The 23,092-nt window shown below is 38.2% G+C and overlaps 2 protein-coding genes across 2 annotated transcripts in view; one reads left to right on the forward strand and one right to left on the reverse strand.

The window, feature by feature from the left end:
• Aspn (asporin) overlaps nt 1-19,425 on the reverse strand; it is a 28,643-nt gene extending 9,218 nt beyond the window's left edge. The window contains exons 1-4 of the mRNA XM_028863830.2: nt 19,167-19,425; nt 10,192-10,461; nt 5,810-5,922; nt 1,121-1,334 (exon numbers count right to left, since the gene is read on the reverse strand). Of these exons, the coding sequence (XP_028719663.1) occupies nt 1,121-1,334; nt 5,810-5,922; nt 10,192-10,438 (574 nt within the window). The 5' untranslated portion in view covers nt 10,439-10,461; nt 19,167-19,425. The remainder of the gene's footprint in view (nt 1-1,120; nt 1,335-5,809; nt 5,923-10,191; nt 10,462-19,166) is intronic.
• LOC114689503 (centromere protein P) overlaps nt 1-23,092 on the forward strand; it is a 216,229-nt gene that overhangs the window by 107,315 nt on the left and 85,822 nt on the right. The window lies entirely within an intron of this gene.

The following is a 23,092-nucleotide window of genomic DNA, read 5'->3' on the forward strand; positions in this document are numbered from 1 at the left end:
GTGTGCTTGTGCACAGGCGCATGAAGGCCAGAGGTTATTAGTCCTGGATGTCAGTCCTAAGATGCTATCCACTTTTTTTCCCATGGTTTTTTGTTTTGTTTTGTTTTTGTTTTTCTGAGACAGGGTTTCTCTGTGTAGCTTTGTGCCTTTCCTGGAACTCACTTGGTAGTAAATGGACTTAAATTAATTGCACATAACCACTTTAGATTTGTTTGTTTGTTGAGATAGGTTGGTTGTTTTTGTTTGTTTGTTTGTTTGTTTTGGTTTTTTTTTTTTTGGTTGGTTGGTTGGTTGTTTTTTTTTGCCAAGTAAGCTAGGCTGTCTGGCCACTGAGCCATAGTTATCTGCCTATCTCTGCTTCTCCAATGCTGGGATTACAGGTTATACACTACCATGCCTAACTTTAATATGGATTCTGGGGATCAAACTCAGGTTCTCAGATTTGTGCAGCAAGCTTCTTGAGCTATCTCCCTAGCCTAGCCTTACCCCTTAATTCTTAAAAAATCATGTCATTTATAAATTAAGCGATTAATAGAAATTTAACTTAGAAGTTATAAGTGCTAGGTACTTGGTTGGATTAAGAGAATATATGGACATGGTGTTTGGTGACTGTTGCAGGCAGATGGCATAGACACATGGTAAACATTACAAATAAAATAGTGAGACTTAAATTTTATAATGAAATATATATCTCAATAATCTTAAAACATAACCAAAATTAGGTTTATATTCCAAATAATAAAAAATTAAGTGTGTATAATTGAGTAATTTATATTATACATTAAAATACTATATTTAAATTTAATAGCATAGGTTTTATTAATTATTGTCTTGTTCCCAAAAGCAAAGCAAAGTGTGTCATGAGATTCTTGAAAAAGAGAGACAGCATCACAAAACTTTCCTTTGTGTCCTATAAGTTTTCACACTTTAATTATTTATAAATAGCTTAATAGATTCAAAGATTAATTTTTGAAATTACTTTGAAAATTAATAATGTAAATTTGGATGTTATAGCTTAATAGATTCAGAGATTAATTTTTGAAATTATTTTGAAAATTAATATTGTAAATTTGGATGTTAATTACAATTTCAGGATGTCCTTTTCATTGGGAAAACTTACCCAAAACATGTAAAGCATTCATTCCTTTGAACGTGTCCTTTTGTATTTTCTTAACTTTATTATCATGAATTCTGAGTTCTGCTAATGATTTGGGAAGGTTAAGTGGAATTTCGCTTAGCTGATTGTGGGATAAATACAGCCTTCTCAACTTCTTTGTGGTTAGAAAGGTTTTTGGATGAATCTTTGTTAGCTTGTTGTTGTTCAGAATCAGAGCCTAGATAAAGCATAGAAAGACAGTTTAAGGCAATTGTTCTCAACATGTGGTTGGTGCCCCCTCTGGGGGGCGTGGAATGATCCTTTTACAAAAGTTGCCTAAGACCATTGGAAAACACAGATATTTACATTATGATTCATAACAGTAGCAAAATTAGTTATGAAGTAGCAATAAAAATAATTTAATGACTGGGGGTTACTACAACATGAGGAACTGCATTAAAGGGTGACAGCATTAGGAAGGTTGAAAACCACTGGTTTAAGGGAATGGATTGATTTACTGGTATTCTATAATAATTAGTCACCATTATAATTTCTTCCATTTGTATATTAGCTAAAGATACCTATTATAATTTCAACGTTCAAAATATTGAGTTAGAACAGTACAATGTTTTAGTGTCTGGTGCTAGTTAGATATAATCTCATCTTTTTAAACTTTGAATTAGTTGTTAATACATTCAGAGTAACCATTCACATGGCAAGATAATATACTTCTGTTTTTTCCCTCTGCTATATTGAGCAGAAAGAACTTTGGATGTTTACCAACAATGGTGGCAGGTTTCTTAGCATCTTTAGGACTTTTTGTCCCTCTATTAATGTGATTCTATCAAGTAGCAGCTTGAGATTCCCAGCACCCACATGGCAGCTCACAAACTGCCTGTAACTCTACCTCCAGTGGATCTGACACCTCACACAGACATACATGCAGGCAGAACACCAATGCACATAAATAAATCATGAAAAAAAAACCCTGAGATTTATTTCTTTTATAAACTTTATCCTTACTTTGTTTTTCCTTGTGTTTCTAGACAAAGTCAGTGTGTCTTACTGGGATTGCTCAGAGTGTTTCTCCTTAGCATATATACACTCTTGACTGCACAGCAAACTCCTTCAAGAGCATGTTTACTTATTTTACTCTCTGGCCTCTGTGTCTCTCTTTAATCAACTTCCTTCCTGATAAACCATGCTGTTTAAGGTTTCATCTAAGAAAGACTGATCCTAGAAGAGGGGAAACTGTTTCTCGCTGCTGTCTAGCAAAATAGGCTCCTTTCTGAATATGTGATAACAGCTAAGGGTGTATTTCCCTTTAGTTAGTAGGAAAATGGGGCAGGGGGCTGGCTTTAACAACTTAGTGGATCACAAAGGTGGCTTATAACTTTTACTTGACCCTATGAGGTTAAATCTAGCTTTTCTTTGAGTAGTACAGTATAGGGCACAATGAAGAAAAGTGACTTGCCTGGTGTCACCCTTTAAGTGAAGTCAGAGCTGCCTTGCCTAGTGAGTATATCCCTCAATAAAATCTTGTCATTTATCTATTTGTTTTCTGTTTAAGACATGCAACTGTTAGATTGTTGAAATTACATAAAAGGAATGATGAATAATAAAACTAGGGTAAAAGCTTGTCTTCAACTTTTGTTCAGCTCTGTCAAATGCTGAATGACATAATGCCTGGCATGATGGGTCAGCTGTACTCAGTGTTGGCTTTTACACAAAGAACCGGCTCTCCTGCAGCCCAGATACATCACTAACAAACAGTGTCGAAGAAAATGTAGTGTGCAGTCACTGTTTGTAACAGCAGAGAGAGAAGGGAGTGGGGAGGCCTGAGGGTGTTGAGGGTGCCAGTCACTCTTTGTGTTATCTTTTCCATGAGAGAACTAACTAGCACCAAACAGGCAGCTTGAAATAGAACAGATTCCTAGAATGTCTAAAACATTTTGATTTCTCTTTTAAGACAAGAAATATATTGGATATTATGATTAAACTTTAAATTAGTTATGCAGCATCACGCTACTACAAGAATAAAGCACCTACTTGTGAAAGTGCTTTAGCCTGTAGCATTGCCAAGTGCTTCTTGTTACTTCTCCTTGGAAAAGGGGAAAGGAGAAGCACTGAAGCCCAGGAATTTGAGGCCAGCCTGGGCCACATAGTGAAACCTATCTTATAAAAACGAAAAATGAGCCAGGTGGAGGTAGTGTACACTTTAATCCCAGCACTCGAGAGACAGAAGCAGGCAGATCTCTGTAGTTCGAGACCAGCCTGGTCTACAGAGTGAGTTCCAGGACAGACAGGACTGTTTCACAGAGAAACCCTGTCTCGAGAGAAAAAAAAAAAAAGTGATTTATATTAGCACATTTGGTCAGTCTACTCACACTAGCCTGACAGTAATACTGATTAACAGTTGAGGAAATCCCTATCTTTGAGTAGCAACTTACATGTATTTGCTCATTTAATCTTATAAATCGTTCTACAAAATCCATGCCAATATTATACCTTTCTTACTGCTGAGGAAGGCGAGGCCACTTCCTCCATTGTTATTTAGCTGATAGAGCCAAGAGCTATGTCCAGGTTCATCCAACAACAGAGCATTCACCCTTAATACAGCACAATATAGAAATTGACTTTAAAAATACTGGAGGCCAGCCGGGCGGTGGTGGCGCACGCCTTTAATCCCAGCACTCGGGAGGCAGAGCCAGGTGGATCTCTGTGAGTTCGAGGCCAGCCTGGGCTACCAAGTGAGCTCCAGGAAAGGCGCAAAGCTACACAGAGAAACCCTGTCTCGAAAAACCAAAAAAAAAAAAAAAAAAAAAAATACTGGAGGCCTAAGAATTTCCCTTTAAAAATATTAAAAAGGCCTAAGAATTTCCCAATATCTTTTAGTGCTTCATTTCCCAATAAAAAAAAATGAAAGTTCATGTGGACTGAGTTCATGAAATACTCCTAAAATATAATAAAAATATGCTAACTGATTTGAAACTTGTATGGTTTTGATCTCAAATATAACATTAGTTGTTCTGTGGTTACGTAAACTAAATGTAGTTTAACAGGTGGTAGAAGCATTCATACACTATATATATTTCCACATTCTCTTTTTAGATTACATATGTATACATGCACATCCTTTCCAATCTTTTTTTTTTTTTTTTTTTTTTTGGTTTTTTTTTTGGTGTTTTTCGAGACAGGGTTTCTCTGTGTAGCTTTGCGCCTTTCCTGGAACTCACTTGGTAGCCCAGGCTGGCCTCGAACTGACAGAGATTCGCCTGGCTCTGCCTCCTGAGTGCTGGGATTAAAGGCATGCGCCACCATCGCCCAGGCCCAATCTTTGATGATAGTGTAATGACCTCTCTTTTCTCCAACTTTCTGTAATATCAAGTTAGTGGGATTGGCTAGGTGGATCTTTGGTAGAATCCATTGTGTTATTGCTGACTGTCTTGATATTTGAGTAAATCCTAGTATGGGAACTGTATTTTATATGGCAAACCTACACTTTCTTCTTAACTTAAAGACAAAAAAAAAAAGAAAGAAAGAAAGAAAAAAAAAGCAATCAAGAGTCCAGCTACCAAGCAGCACAGCACTTAAACATGAGTTTTTGCTGGGGGTTGATCTAATCTCTAGACTCTGCGTACAACACCTTGCCAGTTATCCCTTGGTGTGCCTCTAATATGAAGAGTATATGTGAGATGACAGGGAGGCAGACCTGAGATGACAGGGAGGCAGGGTGACTTCACATCTCCCAGATACAGAATCTGTACTTGGTTACTGTTATATACAGATAGGCCTATATCTGTATAGTATGGTTATAAATTCTCTTCTCCTCTTAGTATTTTACCTTCCCTAAAGATGGCAGGCTGTATGTTTATTTTCTTTAGCACAGCCTGGGAGTATAGAGAGATGGCCTGGTCCTAGTCCACCATACAGACAGTTTAGAGCCAGAGCTGTTCATCTAGCATGCCTAGCCTTAGCTCAGCAAGACAGGGGCAGCACTGACAGGGCCGTGGAGCCTCCACAGCTGTGTCCGTGCCAAATCCATCCAAACTTCAACTCAGATTAAGTCAGAAAGCAGTAGTCTTCTAAGGTTCTAAATCCTAGGAATGTTAGGAAATTAAAATATTAATTATATTTATTAATATATGAGAATGAAATTCTTTTCCTTTTACAAAGATCAAGGAAAGATAACATGCATGAATATATTAGCCACCTAAATAAATATATTCTGTGTGCTACAGTTAGAGAACTATGGTGAAATCTTAAGTGGGTGGCTTTGGGTGAAGATTTCTTATATACTGTGTTGATTATTGGTGTAGTTAAGTATTTTTTGTTTGATTTGAAACGGTCTCATTATACAGCTCTGGCTGGCCTGAGATCCACCTACTGCTGCCTCTCACATTTCTGGGATCAAAGGCCACCAAGCCCTGGTAATAATTCTTCCCTTACTCCTTCTAGTGGATAGTGAGCATTATCATCTGACTAGATTATGAATTCATTTAAACCCTCAGCCCATTTACCTTTTACCTGACTATTATTCTGTAAGCATCAATTGAATTAAGCCATAGTGTTTACTCAGCCGAATACAAGATTTTTGCATTGGGTCATCCATAGGAAAGTAAGAGATTTTTACACTGATGCAATATAAGTAGTCATTTCAACAGTGATAAGGCTTTTTACTAAGTATTTGAAAATATGAGTATATAATCTTACATAAAGTGAAGTGAGTCCTCTAAAATCATTTTCTTTAATTTCCTTAATTTTATTATTTTGAAGATCGACCATTCGAGTGTCAAATGGAATGTTGCTTGGGACGGAGGTCAAACCTGAGAAATAAACATACATGTTACAGATGATAGATGTTCATGCTAAAGATGAGATCAGTAATCCAGTAGAGATGTTCATTTTAAAATTCACGGTGATTGGCCGAGCGGCAGTGGCACACTGGATTAAAGAATCCAGGCAGTGGTGTGGCACACACACACACACACACACACACACACACACACACACACACACACACACCCCACCCCCTTACCCCGAGCTGAGGATTGAACCCAAGGCCTTGTGATTGCTAGGCAAGCGCTCTACCACTGAGCTAAATCCCCAACCCCTCACACACCTTTAATCCCAGCACTCAGCAGGCAGAGGCAGGCAGATCTCTGTGAGTTCAAGGCCAGCCTGGTCTACAGAGCAAGATCCAGGACAGGCACCAAAACTACACAGAGAAACCCTGTCTCAAAAAAAAAAAAAAAAAAAAAAAAAAAAAAAAAAAAACAGGAAAAAAAAATTCATGGTGATCAGTAACATAGCACTTAGTACTTGTAAAAAAATGACAAATAACATTTTCTTTTGAAAGTCTCAAGACCTTTCCAAGTAACTTTTTTTATTTTTACAGGGTATCTATCTGTCTTGAACCTGTCTGGTTCCAAGGTGAAATACATGGTGGTAGTCTATGCTTGGCTTTGTTAAGAGATCATAAGCAACAGAAACACAGTTTATACAGTGTACTTGGGCTGCAGATTTGCTGGTTAGTGAGAAACTGGAGCATAAGGGTCTTGACAATTTTTTTAAGAAGAACCAAAATGAAATTGGTTGAGATGGTACACACCTTTAATCCCAGCACTTGAAAGGCTGAGGTAGATAGATCTCTGAGTTCTAGGCCAGCCTGGTCTACAGAGTGGGATCCTGTCCAAAAAACAAAATAAAACAAAACAAAGAAAAAAAAGCCCAATATGTAGAAAGTTATGATTAGAAAAATAGATATGCTAGATTATTTTCATGCATGTTAACAAAAAACTAATACTCTTTTACCATTAATAGTGAATTCCTCTAACTGGCTATAAATCTTGTTTACAGATCCTACAAATACCTTGATTAGAATGTAGATTTGAGCTATAACTTATTTCATTCATCACCCCCAGTATTAAAGAACAAAGTGATTTAACTTCCGTCACTTTTCTACCCTTGGGCCTTTACTCTCTATTCTTCTTTGAGGAACAACAGCTGCCTGTGTCATCTCAAAAGAAAGGTGAAGTGCACACTTTTAAATTCTTTAGGAGATTATAATTTTACAATTTCCCTTTTCCGTTTCCTCCGTCCACACCTTCCAATGATCTCCCCCTTGCTCTCTTTCAAATTTATGTCTTTTTCTTTAATTATACTGTATGTATTCCTAAATATATAAATACAACCTGCTCAGTCCATATCATGTTGACCTATATGTATGCCTTTTTAGCTGACCACTTGGTTTTTAGTATTTTAGAGGTAGGGACAAAAAGGCTCAAATTCAAGAGTATTTTTGGCTACATAGCCAGTTTGAGGCCATCTTGGGCTATATAAATATTGTCTCAAAAGAAGAAGAAGAGAGGAGAGGATAGAAGAGGAAAGGAGAGGCTAGTAAAGGAGAGGAGAGAAATAAAGGAAGGGAACAGAACCAGCCCAGGAGAGAAGCCATGTTGGCTATAACTGATAGGGGTGACTAGAGCTCATGTCATGCCACCTTGTACCTTTAGTGCTATCTATGGATATACAGGATTTTGTATTTGGCCTTCTGGGTTTTTTATCTCGCTTTGGTCTAGTCTTTCCTTGCTATTTCTCTCTCTCTCTCTCTCTCTCTCTCTCTCTCTCTCTCTCTCTCTCTCTCTCTCTCTTTCTCTCTCTCTCTCTCTCTTTGGTTTTTTGAGACAAGGTTCCTCTGTGTAGTTTTGCGCCTTTCCTGGGACTCACTATTTCTTGTCCCCCTTTTTGTTTCATCTTGTTTTGTGGAGACGGGGTTTCACTGTGTTACAGCCTTGGCTGTCCTGAAACTCACTCAGTAGACCAGGCTGGCCTGGAATTTTCAGAGATCCACCTGCCTCTGCCTCCCATGTTCTGGGATTAAGGGTGTTCGCCACCACTGCTTGGCTGTCCCTTTCTTTTGTAATGGGGATGTATACTGTGTGCCTCTGTATCTTGGAATTGTTTGATTTCTTTTCTGTTTTACAGGGACTCACAGCTAAGAGTTTATTTGAGTCTTAGGAGACCTTAAACTTGGGCTTTTGAGCATATTGGAATTGTTAGGACTGTGAGACTCTTTGAGATGAATGTAGTTTGCATTATAAGATGGGCATGAGCCTTTTAAAGATACAATATTAGGTCTAAAGGGATGTGTTCGGGTGTCAAGTTGATATGTACATCTAACTTGAAACTAATTAGTCTTGATTATCAATGTGATTAGATTATGAAGTGTACCTCTGGCTGTGTCTGAGGGCAGTTTTAGCTGGGGTTAATCAAGGGGGACAATCCACACTGAATGTGGGTGGCACTCTGCCTAGACTGGGGATGAAACCGAATAAAAGATGGGAAAGCAGAAAGACAGCTAGTACAGGCCTTCATTCTGTCTCTGTCTCTCTCCTTACTTTGCTTCCTCTCTCCTTAGCCCTGGCTTCCCCACTCCTTTTTCCCTGTCTCCTCTGTCATTCCTCTCCTGTCTTGGTTGCCAATATGCGAGCTGCAGTGTGCAGCCACCCAAAATTATAGGTTCCTTTAAGTTATTTTGTTGCAGCAACAAAACAACACAGAGGAGTTACTTAACAAGAATGATAAATTTTAAATAGACCTTAGTTCAATCACGTCTTTCTAGGAAGTTCTAAACTCAAATTATTCATAACAAACAGAACTTTGCGTTTAAAATATCTAAAGATTTCATGAAATCTACATGGCCCATGTTATCGTTCTGGGTGGGCACTGTATTTTGTTGCTGTAGAATTTTACTGCCAAGTAAGTGTAGGATTGATTGATCTTTTGACATTTTGGGTTGAATTGCAGTGAAGGAAATTAAAAATGAAGTGCTTAGATTTGAGAAAAGAAAAATCCTTTCTATGTAAGGTTCCTCTTTTGGGGGGCACTCGTGTGTGTGTGTGTGTGTGTGTGTGTGTGTGTGTGTGTGTGTGTGTGTGTGTGTTGAAACAAGGTTTCTCTTTGTAACACTGGCTGTCATGAAGCTCACTTTATAGACCAAGCTAGCCTGGAACTCAGAGAGATCCTCCTGCCTCTGCCTCCCAAGTGCTTTGTGCATGCTTCCAAGTAAGAATTTACTCAGCGTCCCAGAATCTGAGCTTGCCTTACCCAGCAGGGCTGCATAAGGAGCTGGTTTGACCATGGGCATGGTTACCAGGTGTTTAGAAAGGTCTACACCTGGCTGTGTGGTATGCTTTGATCTAGCAAGGAGGAGGTCTTTTGCCCCACCCCTTGGCATTGTTATAAAAAACTCTTTTGAAGAGGTAGAAGGGGCCTTGGGTTTTGATCCAGGTCCTCCCAAAGCTATCCTGTGTTTCTGTCTTTCTCCTCTTCATATCTTTCTATCTAAAAGTTCCTTATCCCTCTCTCCTCATAGGAACCCTTTTAAAAGGTGGGAGCTGGTCCCAGAGTGTGTGTGTGTGTTGGGGGAGGGGAGGGAAGGGGTTGAGACAAAGTTTTTCTGTGTAGCCCTGGCTGTTCTGGAACTCACTTTGTAGACCAGGCCAGCCTGGAACTTACAAAGATCCTCCTGCCTCTGCCTTCCAAGTGCTGGGATTAAACACAAGCTCCATCACCACGAAGCCCCTTTTCTTCTTTTTATTCTGAATTTTTAAATAAGTGTAGATATGCTTTGCAGTCTGCTGGACTCTCCAACTGAACATTTCTCTGCTTGTTTTGCAGTTCTGGAATCAAAACTGAGGTAGTGAGCAGGTAATCTACCACTGCCTCATTTTTGTTGTTTCTTTTTTCTTTCTTTCTTTTTTTTTGGTTTTTCGAGACAGGGTTTCTCTGTGTAGGTTTGTGCCTTTCCTGCATCTCGCTCTGTAGACCAGGCCTGGCTTGTTGTTTCTTATATGGGGGTCTCTGTTTTACCTAAGCTGGCTTCAAACTCACAGTCCTCCTGTTTTGGATTCCTGAAAGTGTGGACTAGAAACCTGGGCTACCACACTCACCTTCCACCTAAGAGTATAAACAAACCATTTTATGATGACTAATACAGTTTTGAAAGTTCAGTAACTACTTTTTTTTTTATATCCTTTTAACCTTTTCAGAATAACAGTATTCTTCAAAATAAAGTTGCCTACTGTCCTTACCTAGGTCAGAACAGTGGACAACTCGAGAGTAGCACTGGCACCCAAATGGACATGTTGGGAACAAGTCGAAAGGGAAAAAAGGGTTCACTGGCTCCTTTGTTGGAAAAAGAGAGTTGTCATCGTCGCTGTCATCATCTGTGTCCTCCATGTCCTTCAGCATCATGTTCTTCAGTGCTGTGTGTGAAGGGCTCAAGGAGGGTTTGGCAGAGCACACAGCCAAAAGCAACAGCATCATATACTCCTTCATGCTGTCCTGTGTACACAGTCAACCTGTCATTCAGTGGACAGGGAGTATTAGAGTTTCAACAGATGCAAATTCTTTTATATACATTTCTAGTATTGCCAAGAGTATGACAAAATGACATTCTTATCTATTACTATGTAGTGTAGGATTAAATACATAAAACTTTTTTGAAAGCAATTCAGCACATGCTTTTAGAGGGAGCTTCAATAATTCTATTAATTTAAATAGCTGGGTCTGTCCATGGATGGTGCATGTTCATCTTGGCAATACTTAAAACTCTGGAACAAATTTTACTGGGAAATTCAGGCTTGACCTCATGATACTTTGAGATGAATTTCAGTGAAAGAAGTTAAAATGAAGTACTTAGATTTCAGAAGAGAAATAGCCTCTAAATAAGATCTTTGTTTTATTTTTATTCTGAATTTTTAAAATAGTCTCATCTCAAGAAATAATTCTGAAATGCATAATAGAATTCTTTATAATAGAAAAAATTAAAGACAGTTCTGTTGGTTACAGGAAAATAATAGAGTGTATTTATCAAATGAACTATATTTTAACCTACAAAATGTTTCCAAAGATACTTTAAAATATAGATTCCTTTCTGTGAAATAAGAAAGCAAATATTTAACAATCCATAGTTAGTCTACTTCTAAATAAAAAAAAAACAGCTAGTATAAATAAATCTGGTCAGTTATAAACTACAGTGGTAGAACTATGGATAAGGTGTTTGTCTTCATTTTTTTTTTGAAATATAGTTTCACATATCGCAAGCTGTCCTGTAACTAAGTAGCCAAAGATGGCCTTGAACTCCTAATTCTCCTGCCTCCACCTCCCATGTGCCAGGAATCAGGGTTGCATCGCTAGACCTGGTTTATGTAATGCTGGGCATCAAACTTAGGGTTTGCTTCCCACTGGACATCCCCAGCCTGGATGACTTTTGTCTTCTTCTTTTCCTTTAATATTATAAGCAATAAATATTTCTTTTATAATTAGAAAAGTTAGAATGATCACGACTCACGGTTCTCAGGGGCCCTCCATTGCTTGTATCTGTGTCACTTTCCAAAGATGTCTTCAATGGCCCTTAGACAATGTGGACATTTTCCTTAACTGATTTCTTTTTTTACCCTACCAAACCTCATTCTCATCATTGGCAACTTTTCCACACTGTCATTGGATAGTTTTATTTCTAATAATATTCTGTTTTCTAATACTTCATCCTGACCATCTGATGCCCAGACTACTTTTTGTTGTTCATGTTTCACTGAGTTTCATCTGGTTGAATAGTTGTCTCTGGTAGATGCTGTGTTGTTTTTAGGGGTGTGTGTGTGTGTGTGTGTGTGTATGAGAGAGAGAGAGAGAGAGAGAGAGAGAGAGAGAGAGAGAGAGAGAGAGATTATACAAAACTGGAATGTATAAATAAGAACCTTCAGAGCATGAATTCTTTGCCATATGATGTCTAATATTCCCATGCATATATTTATTTATCACACTTTGGGAGTTATTCTTGTTATTTTGTGGTTTGAAACAGGGGTCTCCCTATAGCCCAGGTTGGCCTCAAACTCCCTGTAGGTGATCCTTCTGCCTCAGTCCCCAATATTGAGATTACAGGCATCTACAACCACCTATGAAATATGTACGTTCTTAGACATTTTCAAAGGTTAAAAACATAATGAGCCCAGGCGGTGGTGGCGCACGCCTTTAATCCCAGCACTCGGGAGGCAGAGCCAGGCGGATCTCTGTGAGTTCAAGGCCAGCCTGGGCTACCAAGTGAGTTCCAGGAAAGGCACAAAGCTACACAGAGAAATTCTGTCTCGAAAAACCAAAAAAAAAAAAAAAAAAAAAAACCCATAATGAAATATAGGTGTATCCCAGTGGTATCCATCACAAAAACAAGTCTTAACATGAATATATATATATATTCATATATATTCACATATTCATATTTTTTCATTTTCAAGAACAAAGGGCTATATAAAAGGTCTTTCATCTTCAATCACTTAACAGTCTACTGGGTCTTCACTGCGTGTCAACAGTGACTCAGTAAGAGAATTCTAGTCAGTCATATCTGGCCCAGAAATCAACTTTAACATCTCCCGTTGTTTACCTTTTCCTGAAGTTAAAGATTAGAAATGGAGCTGGAGAGATGATGTAGTCAGGAAAGTGTGTGTTGTGCAGGCATGGGGACCTGAGTTTGAGCCAGACATGGCGGTGCCTGCTTGAAATCCCAGCACTAAAGAAATGGACAGGTGGATCCCTGGGGCTCACTGGCCAGCTAACCTAGCCTAATCAGTGAGTTCCAGACCAACAAGTGACCCTGACTCAAAGCAAGGTGGATGGTGCCTGAGCAACTATGCTTGTTCTCTGTTCTCTGTGCTCAGGTACACACACACACACACACACACACACACACACACACACACACACACGAAGTCATTGTGTGATAAGGCTTATAAAATCCACAGTTGGGGGCATTGTGCTGGCAATAAGGGCCTAGGAGCTTCTATTGGACAAGATCACCTGTTTTTGCAACTGTTGGCCTGTTTGTTACTGTGAAATCTCCTTCTTGGATCTCTTCTAGAAACCCTAAATAGGGTTATGGTGACTATCATTTTCAGAATCATTTTGTTCTTGTCCCTACTTCTCATCTACTTCCCTACCTGTGACCTATTACGTTGTTTGGTTTGGTTATTTGAGACAGGGTTTCACTGCATAACTCTGGCTGGCCTAAAACTTGCTATGTAGACCAGGTTGTCCTTGAATTTAGGGCATTTCTCCTGCCTCTGCTTCTGCCTCTGGAATGCTGTGTTTACAGGTATGAATCACCACATCTGGTTCCATTAAGCCTTTTTTTTTTTTTTTTTTGGTTTTTCGAGACAGGGTTTCTCTGTGTAGCTTTGCGCCTTTCCTGGAGCTCACTTGGTAGCCCAGGCTGGCCTCGAACTCACAGAGATCCTCCTGGCTCTGCCTCCCGAGTGCTGGGATTAAAGGCATGCGCCACTACCGCCTGGCTCCATTAAGCCTTTTTACCTCACACCTTTTTGTAGTTCTCCAATTCCTTAGTGTTAATGTCAACTTAGACTCAAGTCTCCAAAACACTTTTTCTCTAGAAATTTAACTTTTAGTCTTTAGCTGACTTGAAGCTTGTCACTGATTCTTACTTTTTCAGGGTTTTGTTGTTGTTGTTGTTTCTTTGTTTTTTTGAGACAGTCTTATATAGCTGCAGGCTGACCTTCGATTCTCTATGTAACTGAGAATGACCTTGAACAGCTAGTGTACCTGTCTCCATTTTCTAAGGGCTGGGATTACAGGTATGCCCTACCAAGCACTGTTTATACTGTGCTAGAGATTGAACCAGGGCTTCATGAATACTAAGCAAGCACTCTGCCAACTGAACTACATCACCAGCCCCTTTTGTTTGTCTTTTTAAGCATCCTTACATTGCAGCTCTGTCTTCCAGATGCATAGATACTCTCAACTTTAGTAATTGGAAGCTTACAATTACAGTGCCATTTGAAGTCCTGTCTTTGGCCTAGCCTAGTTTGAAGTTGCCTGAGTTAATAATTCAAGTGAGAATTTCTTTTTTTTTTTTTTAAAAAACTTTTTTTATTTGTTTGTCTTGTAGTTAGGAGTTTTTTTGGGGGGGCGGTGTTGTGTTTGTTTGCTTTGGTGGGATATTTTTGTTTTGTTTTGTTTTTTGTTTTGAGACAGGGTCTCATGTAGTCCTAGCTGCCCTGGAAATTGCTATGTAGACCAAGCTGGCTCGTATACAGGGATAGGCCTGCCTCTGCCTGGTGGGTGCTAGGATTAAAGGCATGCAATCCCACCCAGTCAGTGGGCATTTCTTAAGCATTTATGTGTCCCAAGCATGATGTTAGGTCACTTAATGGGTAAAGTAGGACATATCTTCCTCCCATTTCTCTCCTCACATTTTCTACTCACCAAAAATATAACTAAAACTCTTTCTTTTCCCCCGGAGCTGAGGACCAAACCTGGGGCCTTGCGCTTGCTAGGCAAGCACTCTACCACTGAGCTAAATCCCCAACCCATAACTAAAACTCTTAATCAAATACTCTTACTAAATATGATATTGAAGCTGGGCATACTGGCACATAACTATAATTTCAGTATTTCAGAGTCTGAGGCAAGATCATGAGTTTGAAGCCAGCCTAGGCTATATTAGGAATCATAAGACAACTTGAGCTACATAGTAGGATCCTGTTGAAAGCAACAACAATAACAAAAAAGGATACTCTTGAATGTTAAGTGATTTGATAGCAGTGAGAGAACGCTGGCTGTGGAGATTGCTGAGCAAGTCAAGTGCTTCCTATGTAACCATGCAGAACTGAGTTGATGATATCCTTAACCCACACTTGAAAACTGGGTGTATTGGCATAGATCTGTATCCCCAGTGCTCAGTGTGAGTGGGGAAGAGCACAGGTGGATCCCAGGGACTCCCTGGATAGCCAGTCTAGTAGAAATGGTGATCTCCAGGTTAAGTGAGAGACTCTGTCTAAAAAATGAGGTGGAGAGCCACACCTGATGTTGATATCTGGCCTCCATTCTTGCCTGCATGGCTGAGCACATCTGTTCACTGACATATACAAGCATATATCACACACTCTGTTTCTCTAAATAAATAAATCAACCAAGTCTAAATTAGTGACATTCTTCAGTGTTTTTCTCCTTTTAATAATCCTCCATTACTTTTAAAACCAATAGAGCACTGAAAAAGATTGAAATGAGTAGAATGCCATATAAATGGAATAGACTGACACCTTTTCTTCTCACGAATAGTTTTTTTTATTGTTGTTGTTACATTTAACATAGTAAAAAAGATTGGTGGTTTTTTGTTTGTTTGTTTGTTTGTTTGTTTGCTCTGTTGTTGAGATAGATTTTCTGTATAACTCAGTCTGGTCTCAAACTTGTGATCCTCTTGAGTTCTGAGATTATAGTCGTGTGTTACCATGCCCAGAGTTAAAATATTTGAAATACCAGTCTGACAACAAAAATCATTGCTTTAATCCTAAACATATACCTTCTACCTTCTCTAGCATTCAGCTGGCAGCTTAAGTGGCACAATTATCCATACATATTCTTCCTATTCATTGGTCTCTCCCAGAAGACAAAGAAAAAACAGCTACCTGAGAGATGGTTTTGAATTCACCATGTTTCCATGCTAGGAATTCACCTAGCCCCATTTTCTAAATTGTAGAAAATGAAAATTGGGGTTTATTAAGTTGGATGATTGTTCTTGTTTAAGTCTTTTAGTATAAAATCTGAATTACATGGGCTTTAGATCCCATATAAAAGCAAAGACTATTTTAACATTAAGGTATTTGAAATATAGAACTAAGAGAACTGTGGAAAAATTTAAAGTCTATATAACAAGAGGAGTGTGTTAGCATAGCAGAGTGGATGCCAAGAACACATCTTGATTTTCCATGTGGCGTGGCAGTAGAGCTGAGGGCTGGATGCATTTGTATGTGTTCCACATGCTGGTCACAGAGATTCCTTTAGGCAACTTGCCTGAGTGAGCTCAAAAGCAATTCCCCCAATGCTGAGTGAAGGTTTAAGATGAGGAATGATGGAGTATGAGAACTGGATGTAGAGATAGGGGAGTAAGGAGAAAGCACAGGCTATGGTACCAGGAAGCAGAATAATGATGGATTTGCTTCTCTCCCACATCCTGCCTCAGGTTCACTAAGCATCAGCTGGAGTCCCTCCTTTTCTGGCTTCTTTCTTAGAATGATAATATTTCATGACAGCCCCTTGGCCTTTTTCATAACTGAAGAAGATGGAAGTATGAATTGAGACTTCTGCCTGCTAGTTTCAGCATTATCTGTCACAGTGGAAGAGTCTTGCCCTTGGTAACTAGTAGAAGCAACCAGCTCCTAAATGGCAGTTTGTCTTTCTCCTGGTGAGAGTTACAGATCTGTATATTCATAGCCTACCACCTCAATGAAACTACATCTTGGTGGGGGTTTCAGAACAGTCTGGACCACCACGCTACATAAATAATGCCAATGAAAGCACTCCTAGGGAACACACCGCCTTTAGATCTTTGGCCACTGGTGCTTACCTATGGCTATTAGAAAATCTTATATTGAGGACAGAATAGACTTCTTTATAGTTCTCTATGCTAGTTCTATCTTCTGTTAGCCCCTTCTAAAAATACATATCTTTCTATGTTCTTTTATCTCAGTTGCTTGTAAAGAAAACAGAGGCCACCAAAAAAAAAAAAAAAAAGAAAGAAAAATAAAGAAAGAAAACAGAGGCCAATCTTGGTACCCTGAGGAATTGCCCCCTGATGTTGCTGAGTCTCTGCTATAGATTTGAGGAGTCCATGAGAAGATCCTAAACCTCTGTTGGTTGATCTGCACAACTGTTTACCACTGGATAATATTTGCAATACATAAGAGGTAGCACTGCAGTGCCTTTTATTATTCAGAAAAAATATGTGAAATATTATTTTATTATTTCTTACTTAAAGTGGTATGAATTTATTTTGAGCTTGTTAAAACAGTCCAAAGTCAAGTTTATTAGTTTTGGCAGCATTTAGATTATGCTATTTTTAAAAACTTAAAAATATTTGTATCTCGTTCTCAGGAAGATTCAATATTCTACTGATTTAGACCAGTTTTGCCAGTGTTTCTACTAATGAAAAGCTTTGGGTTTTGGTCTCAAGTTCTAGTCTTAATAAGAAGAACTCTTGGGAATATTGTCCCAGTGCTCCTACTGTTACTAATAAATCAGAACCATTTAGAGCTGAGAGAAAGCTCTAGACATCACTCCCATGAACTCTGAGAGGAGGAAGTTTAGGCTTTGGGCTTCCAGAACTCCCTGGAGGCAGCAGATCTGAGGCAACTTCCTAACCCCTCTCTTCTAAAGCTTCCAACCATGCTCCCAGTAGATTTTCATCTCTCAAAGTCACTTCTAAACAGTGAGCCAACTTTCCTCTGAAACAGACAAGGTGTGATTTGACCAGGCTCTCAGACTTGATAATAACACTAGAAATGTAGCAAAGAAGTACAGAGACTTCCTATTTACCACTTAACTGTCTGCAAACTTGAAATGGAAATCTCGTCTAAGTGAAATGCTGTTTCTTCTTGCTACCTTATTAGGTAAATAAGTCACTATATTTTTAAATCCCATGTTTAAAGGTCCATTTGACAACTGGGCTTGAATATTTCAGTTTACAGATATGTTATATGCTCCGGGATATAAATGTGACATAACATGTCCAATGTATCTCAGCGATTATACAAACTACATGCAGGTATAATCAAAGCATAGCTTATCCTGGAATAACTTAAAAATTCAAGCATGCAATGGGAAACTTATTCACAGCACTGTTTGTTCGTAGACACCAATACTTTTTAAAACAACACTTTTAATTAATTTTACCTTGAAAATATATATGGCATTCTGATTTAAGAATTAGCTGTTTTTCTTTCCTTAGGTACCAATTTTTTTCTTTATCAGCTCCACTCAGAACCCTAATTGCTGTTTTAAAAACAAAACATTCCTGCCTCTCCACTTTCCTAAAATTTCCTGCAGTGCTTGTAAAGTTAATCTGTTTTGTCTCAAGCCTCAGGTCGGGTATCATGATACTCATTTTTAATGTAGTGGTTAGTTGTAACAGGAGGCTGCATCGCTTCCATTCTTTCCACTATTACACTATAGTGCTCCCTGCCAAAAGCAAACGAAAAACAGCAGCTCGGATACTTTCACATGAGCTGAGCTGAGGCTTGTACTCCATCTGTCTCCCCCTACCCCTTCCTTTTTCTTTCTTTCTTTTTTCCTTCTTTCCTTCCTGCCTTAACACAGTGATTCTTGCTTGGGTTACAAGAAAAATAAAATAATACAGCACACTATTTTTAGAGCAATAGATAAGACACACAGAAACCCCTCAGGTTCTTTGTGACTCAATCCTTATAGCATGTGGCCACTGTTTTCATTGCTGCCACACCTCTGAATACATTAGCATGAAAGAATACTATGTTCTATTTAGATTGTTGGGAGAAGAGTGGTGAGAGCATTCTTTAATTTTTTAAACCTGAGATATAATAAGAAGTGTACTTTGTAAAAGACAAAGGAAATCTTTGTGTTATTCTGAGTATGAAGTTTATAAAAAGTCTCTAATTTTTCCTATAGAATATAGACCTGGTTAAACTATTGTTGTAGATATTCTTTCTTGAAATTATGTTGATTTCTGTTATAATTTCCCAGTACCATTTCATTGTACAATAAGAAAGACATTTATCCAGGAAAAATATGAGTTTTCAAAGGTATAAATAAAAATGACAATTGAATAATTCATGCATAAAAAACAGTATCATAGGTTTATATAGTGAGAGACTTTCATTTAATATATCTGATATACTCAAATTTCATTAACATTAATTATTAAAGAATATTGTTCTCATAAAAGATTGTGTAAGATGTTTACTTTTCAAAATCAGTCATGATAACAGTTATGTAAAGCATTAGTGACAGTTTTTTACTGTTTTTTAAAAACACATAGTATTTAAAATAAATTTATTATAAGACATAAAACTAAAGTAATTTTAGTTACAAAATTTAGAGCTTTTTTATAATACTTATTCTAAGGAACTACACAATTATGGTTTAAATTTTATCATATAATTCACAAATATTTATTAATGCTTCCATAGTACCAACAATAAAATAAGTGAATACTGATACATCTAATGCAGACATGAACACATACCTTGTCAGGAAAGAGAAGATTTCTTCAAAGTAGTTATCCACCCTGTACTACTTAGCTACAATGTAAGTATCCTCAAGACTCTTTAAGAAGAAAAGATGAAGAAGTGTTACATTTAAAAGAAAAGGAAAAAAATTAGCCTGCCTAACACAGCCTCTGGTGTGCTGCGTCCTGGTGATCCTGGAATAAACTGCTTCCACAGATTAGTCCATGTTAGGACTGAAGAGCGAGATTAAAACTTGTTACTGCTCATATGTTTTCCATCACTGTTTGTATCGGAGCCAAAACTCTAGCTAAACTCTAGACGTCTACTGGAAGATTTGGAAGTTAGAAAAAAAAAGAGTTTAATAATTCATGGCAACTGGCCATTGAAGCTGTAGTCAGTCACTCTAGAAATACCTGATTTGAAAATACTTTATGAAATTCTAACATGAATGAATACCTATAAATTAGTTTCAAAACTCACTCATCATTTATAGGCTAACAAAACATTTATCAGTCTTGGTAAAAAAAACACCCACATTATTGAAGTGTGAACCCAAAGTCTGCATACACCTAAGTAGCCATAATTTTGTTTTCTCATAATGACTGGAGCTATTATGTTAAGCAGATGTCTCAAAACCTTTTTTTAAACTGTTAATCCTGTGATAGGCATCTTAAGTAACTGCTAGCCAGGCCCTGCAGAGTGTTCCCTGCCCCCATATATAGACAGCTATGCATGTCCAGGTAGCTCCTATACCTTTCCTTTGGGAGAGTCTCGGCTCTGTTCTCACTGGCGTTCAAGAGATGCCATTCTCTAAGGAGAAAATCATTTTCCCCTTCCCACTCCATGAGATTACCCAGCCCCCCATCCATTAAGCATACAATCCTTTAGGAGATGATATTTTTCTGACTCTAGGGGAAAGACTCAGTAGTTGTAGGTGATCTTGGTGAATCACCTGATGATTTGTACAGCTTTATTGAATAGCCTGTTCACAGAGTCATCTAGTGAGTTAGCAGAAATCTAGTCTCTCCTGTCAAAAAGTCTGAGCGTCTGTTGTTCCCACTCTGCAGAAAAGTGGCACAGAATCAAGCCCGCTACAAAATTTTTATCTCACATGTGTCAGGCAGTTTTGAGTTGGGTGGTCATTCTCCCCTCTCTTAGGTAAAAGACTCATCTTTTAACCTCAAGTCTGACATCACAGGCAGCTCAGCACTCCCAGTACCCATTCATCATGTCTCAGGTGCTGCTACAGCCCTCTCAGCACCATCTTATTTGGAGTAGAATGCTCATATTCTCAGTTATTCACTTACATTTTAGTTGAAAATATACCTGTTCGTTTGATGAATTAGGAATAGGATGAAATTGTGAACTGTACTTTACTAATCCTTGTGCCCAGAGCAGCCAGCATCTGCCTGAATTACATTAGTACACAGCATAAAAAAGGAAGTTCTCAAGCGAAATACAACTTGTCCTGCACAATGGCTTGTTTTGTATTTTAATATTTTATTGGAATGTATATTAAAATAGATAAACATACCATAGTGGTACAGCTCAGTGAATTCTAATTCCTAATCAAGAAATCTGAACCCCTTCTCATTTTCCCCAAGGAAGATATTTTAGCATCATAGTTTATTTTTGAACTTTATACACATGCAGTCACTTTATACATTCTTCATGTGTCGACCTTTTTTCATTCAACATTGTGGTTTTGAAAGCCACCCATGTCACTGTGGTTATCAATAGTTCATTTTCACATATATTGTAGAAATGTGCTACAAATTACTAACATATTCAACAGAGTGAATTACTTTTTGAAGAGTTGTTATGAACATTTTTAAATCTCATTATTTGAGAGTCATATGTATGCATTTTAATGACAGAAATTGCTGTATCTCAGCTTCTCCCAGGTAGGACTGAGGAGATCTTCTCCCAGGTCAGCATTAGAAATACAGCTGCGTATCTATCTATCTCCTTCATTCTGAGAAAATCACTTTTGAATAAGACCCCTCAGGTCTATGGAGAACCTAATTCTTTTTCTTTTTTCTAAGTTTGGGGTTTGTTCCTTCACCTGTCCATTGTGTTTTGCTCTAAACATTGAAGAACTAGTTGTGTTAGAACAGTGTCTTTAGTAGAAATTGTGGCTATATTATGTTGCAAATGAGGTAAATTACTAAACTTAAAAGGTAATATTCTTTTTACTTTGTGAGCAGAAAACTTGACTGCTTTGAAAACTGTATAAAATGCAAGTTTTGGGCCTATATACCAGTGACTGTGAAAATAAAAATAGATAACTAATACCGTGCTCACATATGATTTCTAAGATGATGCCTAGTCCTTCTGGTGTAGACATAGACTGCAGAGATCAAAGTCCATAATACAAATTAAAATAAAGAAGGGCCTGAGAAACTGTCTCATGGAACTAAAAGGGTAATGGGTAAGGTGAGTGCTGTAGGAGCTGTGACATAGGTGGGCTGTAGGTATACACAATGCCTGCCAGTACTTTGTATTTGGGTGTCTAGCACTCCCTTACTTTCTTAGAAAATTGGAGAAGATTATAATATTATGGAGGAAAATGAGATGAGATTGCAAGGTCAGGGGCCTCGCAGTTGGGTGAAAGCTGCAAGACTGTGCCATAGCTCTTAATAATGTCCAAGGAAGCTGGGCAGTGATGCAAGTCTTTAATCCCAGCACTGGGGAAGCAGAAGGCAGGTGGATCTCTTAAGAGGACAGCCAGAGCTACACAGAGCAACCCTGTCTCCAGAAACAAAAGCAAAACAAAACAAAAAAGAATGTCCAAGAACACTGAATTCTAGGATGCATATATGCATACCACAAGGTTTTGTTTCGTTAGTTTCTCTTGAGACAGGTTCTCTCTAAGTAGCTCCGACTGGTTTAGAATTTGTGATTCTCCTTACTCAGCCGCTAAGGTGCCAACCACAGTTACAAAGCTTGTACTACCTTGCTTTGTTAATAGCCTAGGATTTAGCACTTAATAAATACCTCGAAAACATTTGTGAAGGTTCAGATTCTGTGGATTGTTTTCATATCTATATTTCTTATGGGGACCAGGCACATTGATCAGGAATTTATAACTATAGATCATGAGCTATAAGCAATATTCAGTCTGCATCTGGATTTAGAGCATATGGCTTTTTAAAAAGAATATCAAGAAATCTTTCAGCTAAGTCCAGATTTTTAGCATATCTTGAATAATGCTATCCAGAAAAACCAACCTGAAATTCTGTTTGGCAAAATTCTCTGTCCGTTATAGTAGGTATCTCCTCTCTCCTCCACTTCCCGACCTTTCATGGATTCACTGCTGCAGTGACAGTTTATGGGGCAGAGTTCACTCTTGTTCCCTTGCTTGAGGTTTCAAGTTACAAAAAATGAATTATTGCCATCAGTTGTCATTTAACATGAGTCTAATTGAATTTATGAATAATAAAATGTTTATACAATACAATTTAGCTTATTACAGTGTTTGGATGTGAAATACTATTAAATATCTCTCTGGTGGTTTGCATGAGAAGTAACTCCCATAGGCTATAATATTGGCACTGTTTGGAGAGGCTGTGGAACCTTTGGTAGGTAAAGCTTTGCTAGAGGAAATAGGCCTCTCGGGGCAGGCTTTGATTGTTTATAGTTTCATCCCACATCATGTTTTCTGTCTGATTCATGCTTGTAGTTGAAATGTGATTTCTCAGATTCCTTCTCCAACTGCCATTTCCATTTTCTTCACTTGCTGCCCTGCCTCCCAGCCAGGATGAACTCCTATCCCTCTGGAACCAGAAGCCAAAGTAAATTTTCCTTCTGCAAGTTACCTAGGTCATGGTGTTTTATCACAACAACAGAAAAGTAACTACTGTAGTCTTAAAATGTGTTTTTGCTTTGAGAAATCAGTGTGAGAAATGATTGTATTTTAAGTAAATATCCCAGCTCGTTCCTT

This window comes from Peromyscus leucopus, chromosome 5 (genome assembly GCF_004664715.2).
Source record: "Peromyscus leucopus breed LL Stock chromosome 5, UCI_PerLeu_2.1, whole genome shotgun sequence".
Lineage (NCBI taxonomy): Eukaryota > Metazoa > Chordata > Mammalia > Rodentia > Cricetidae > Peromyscus > Peromyscus leucopus.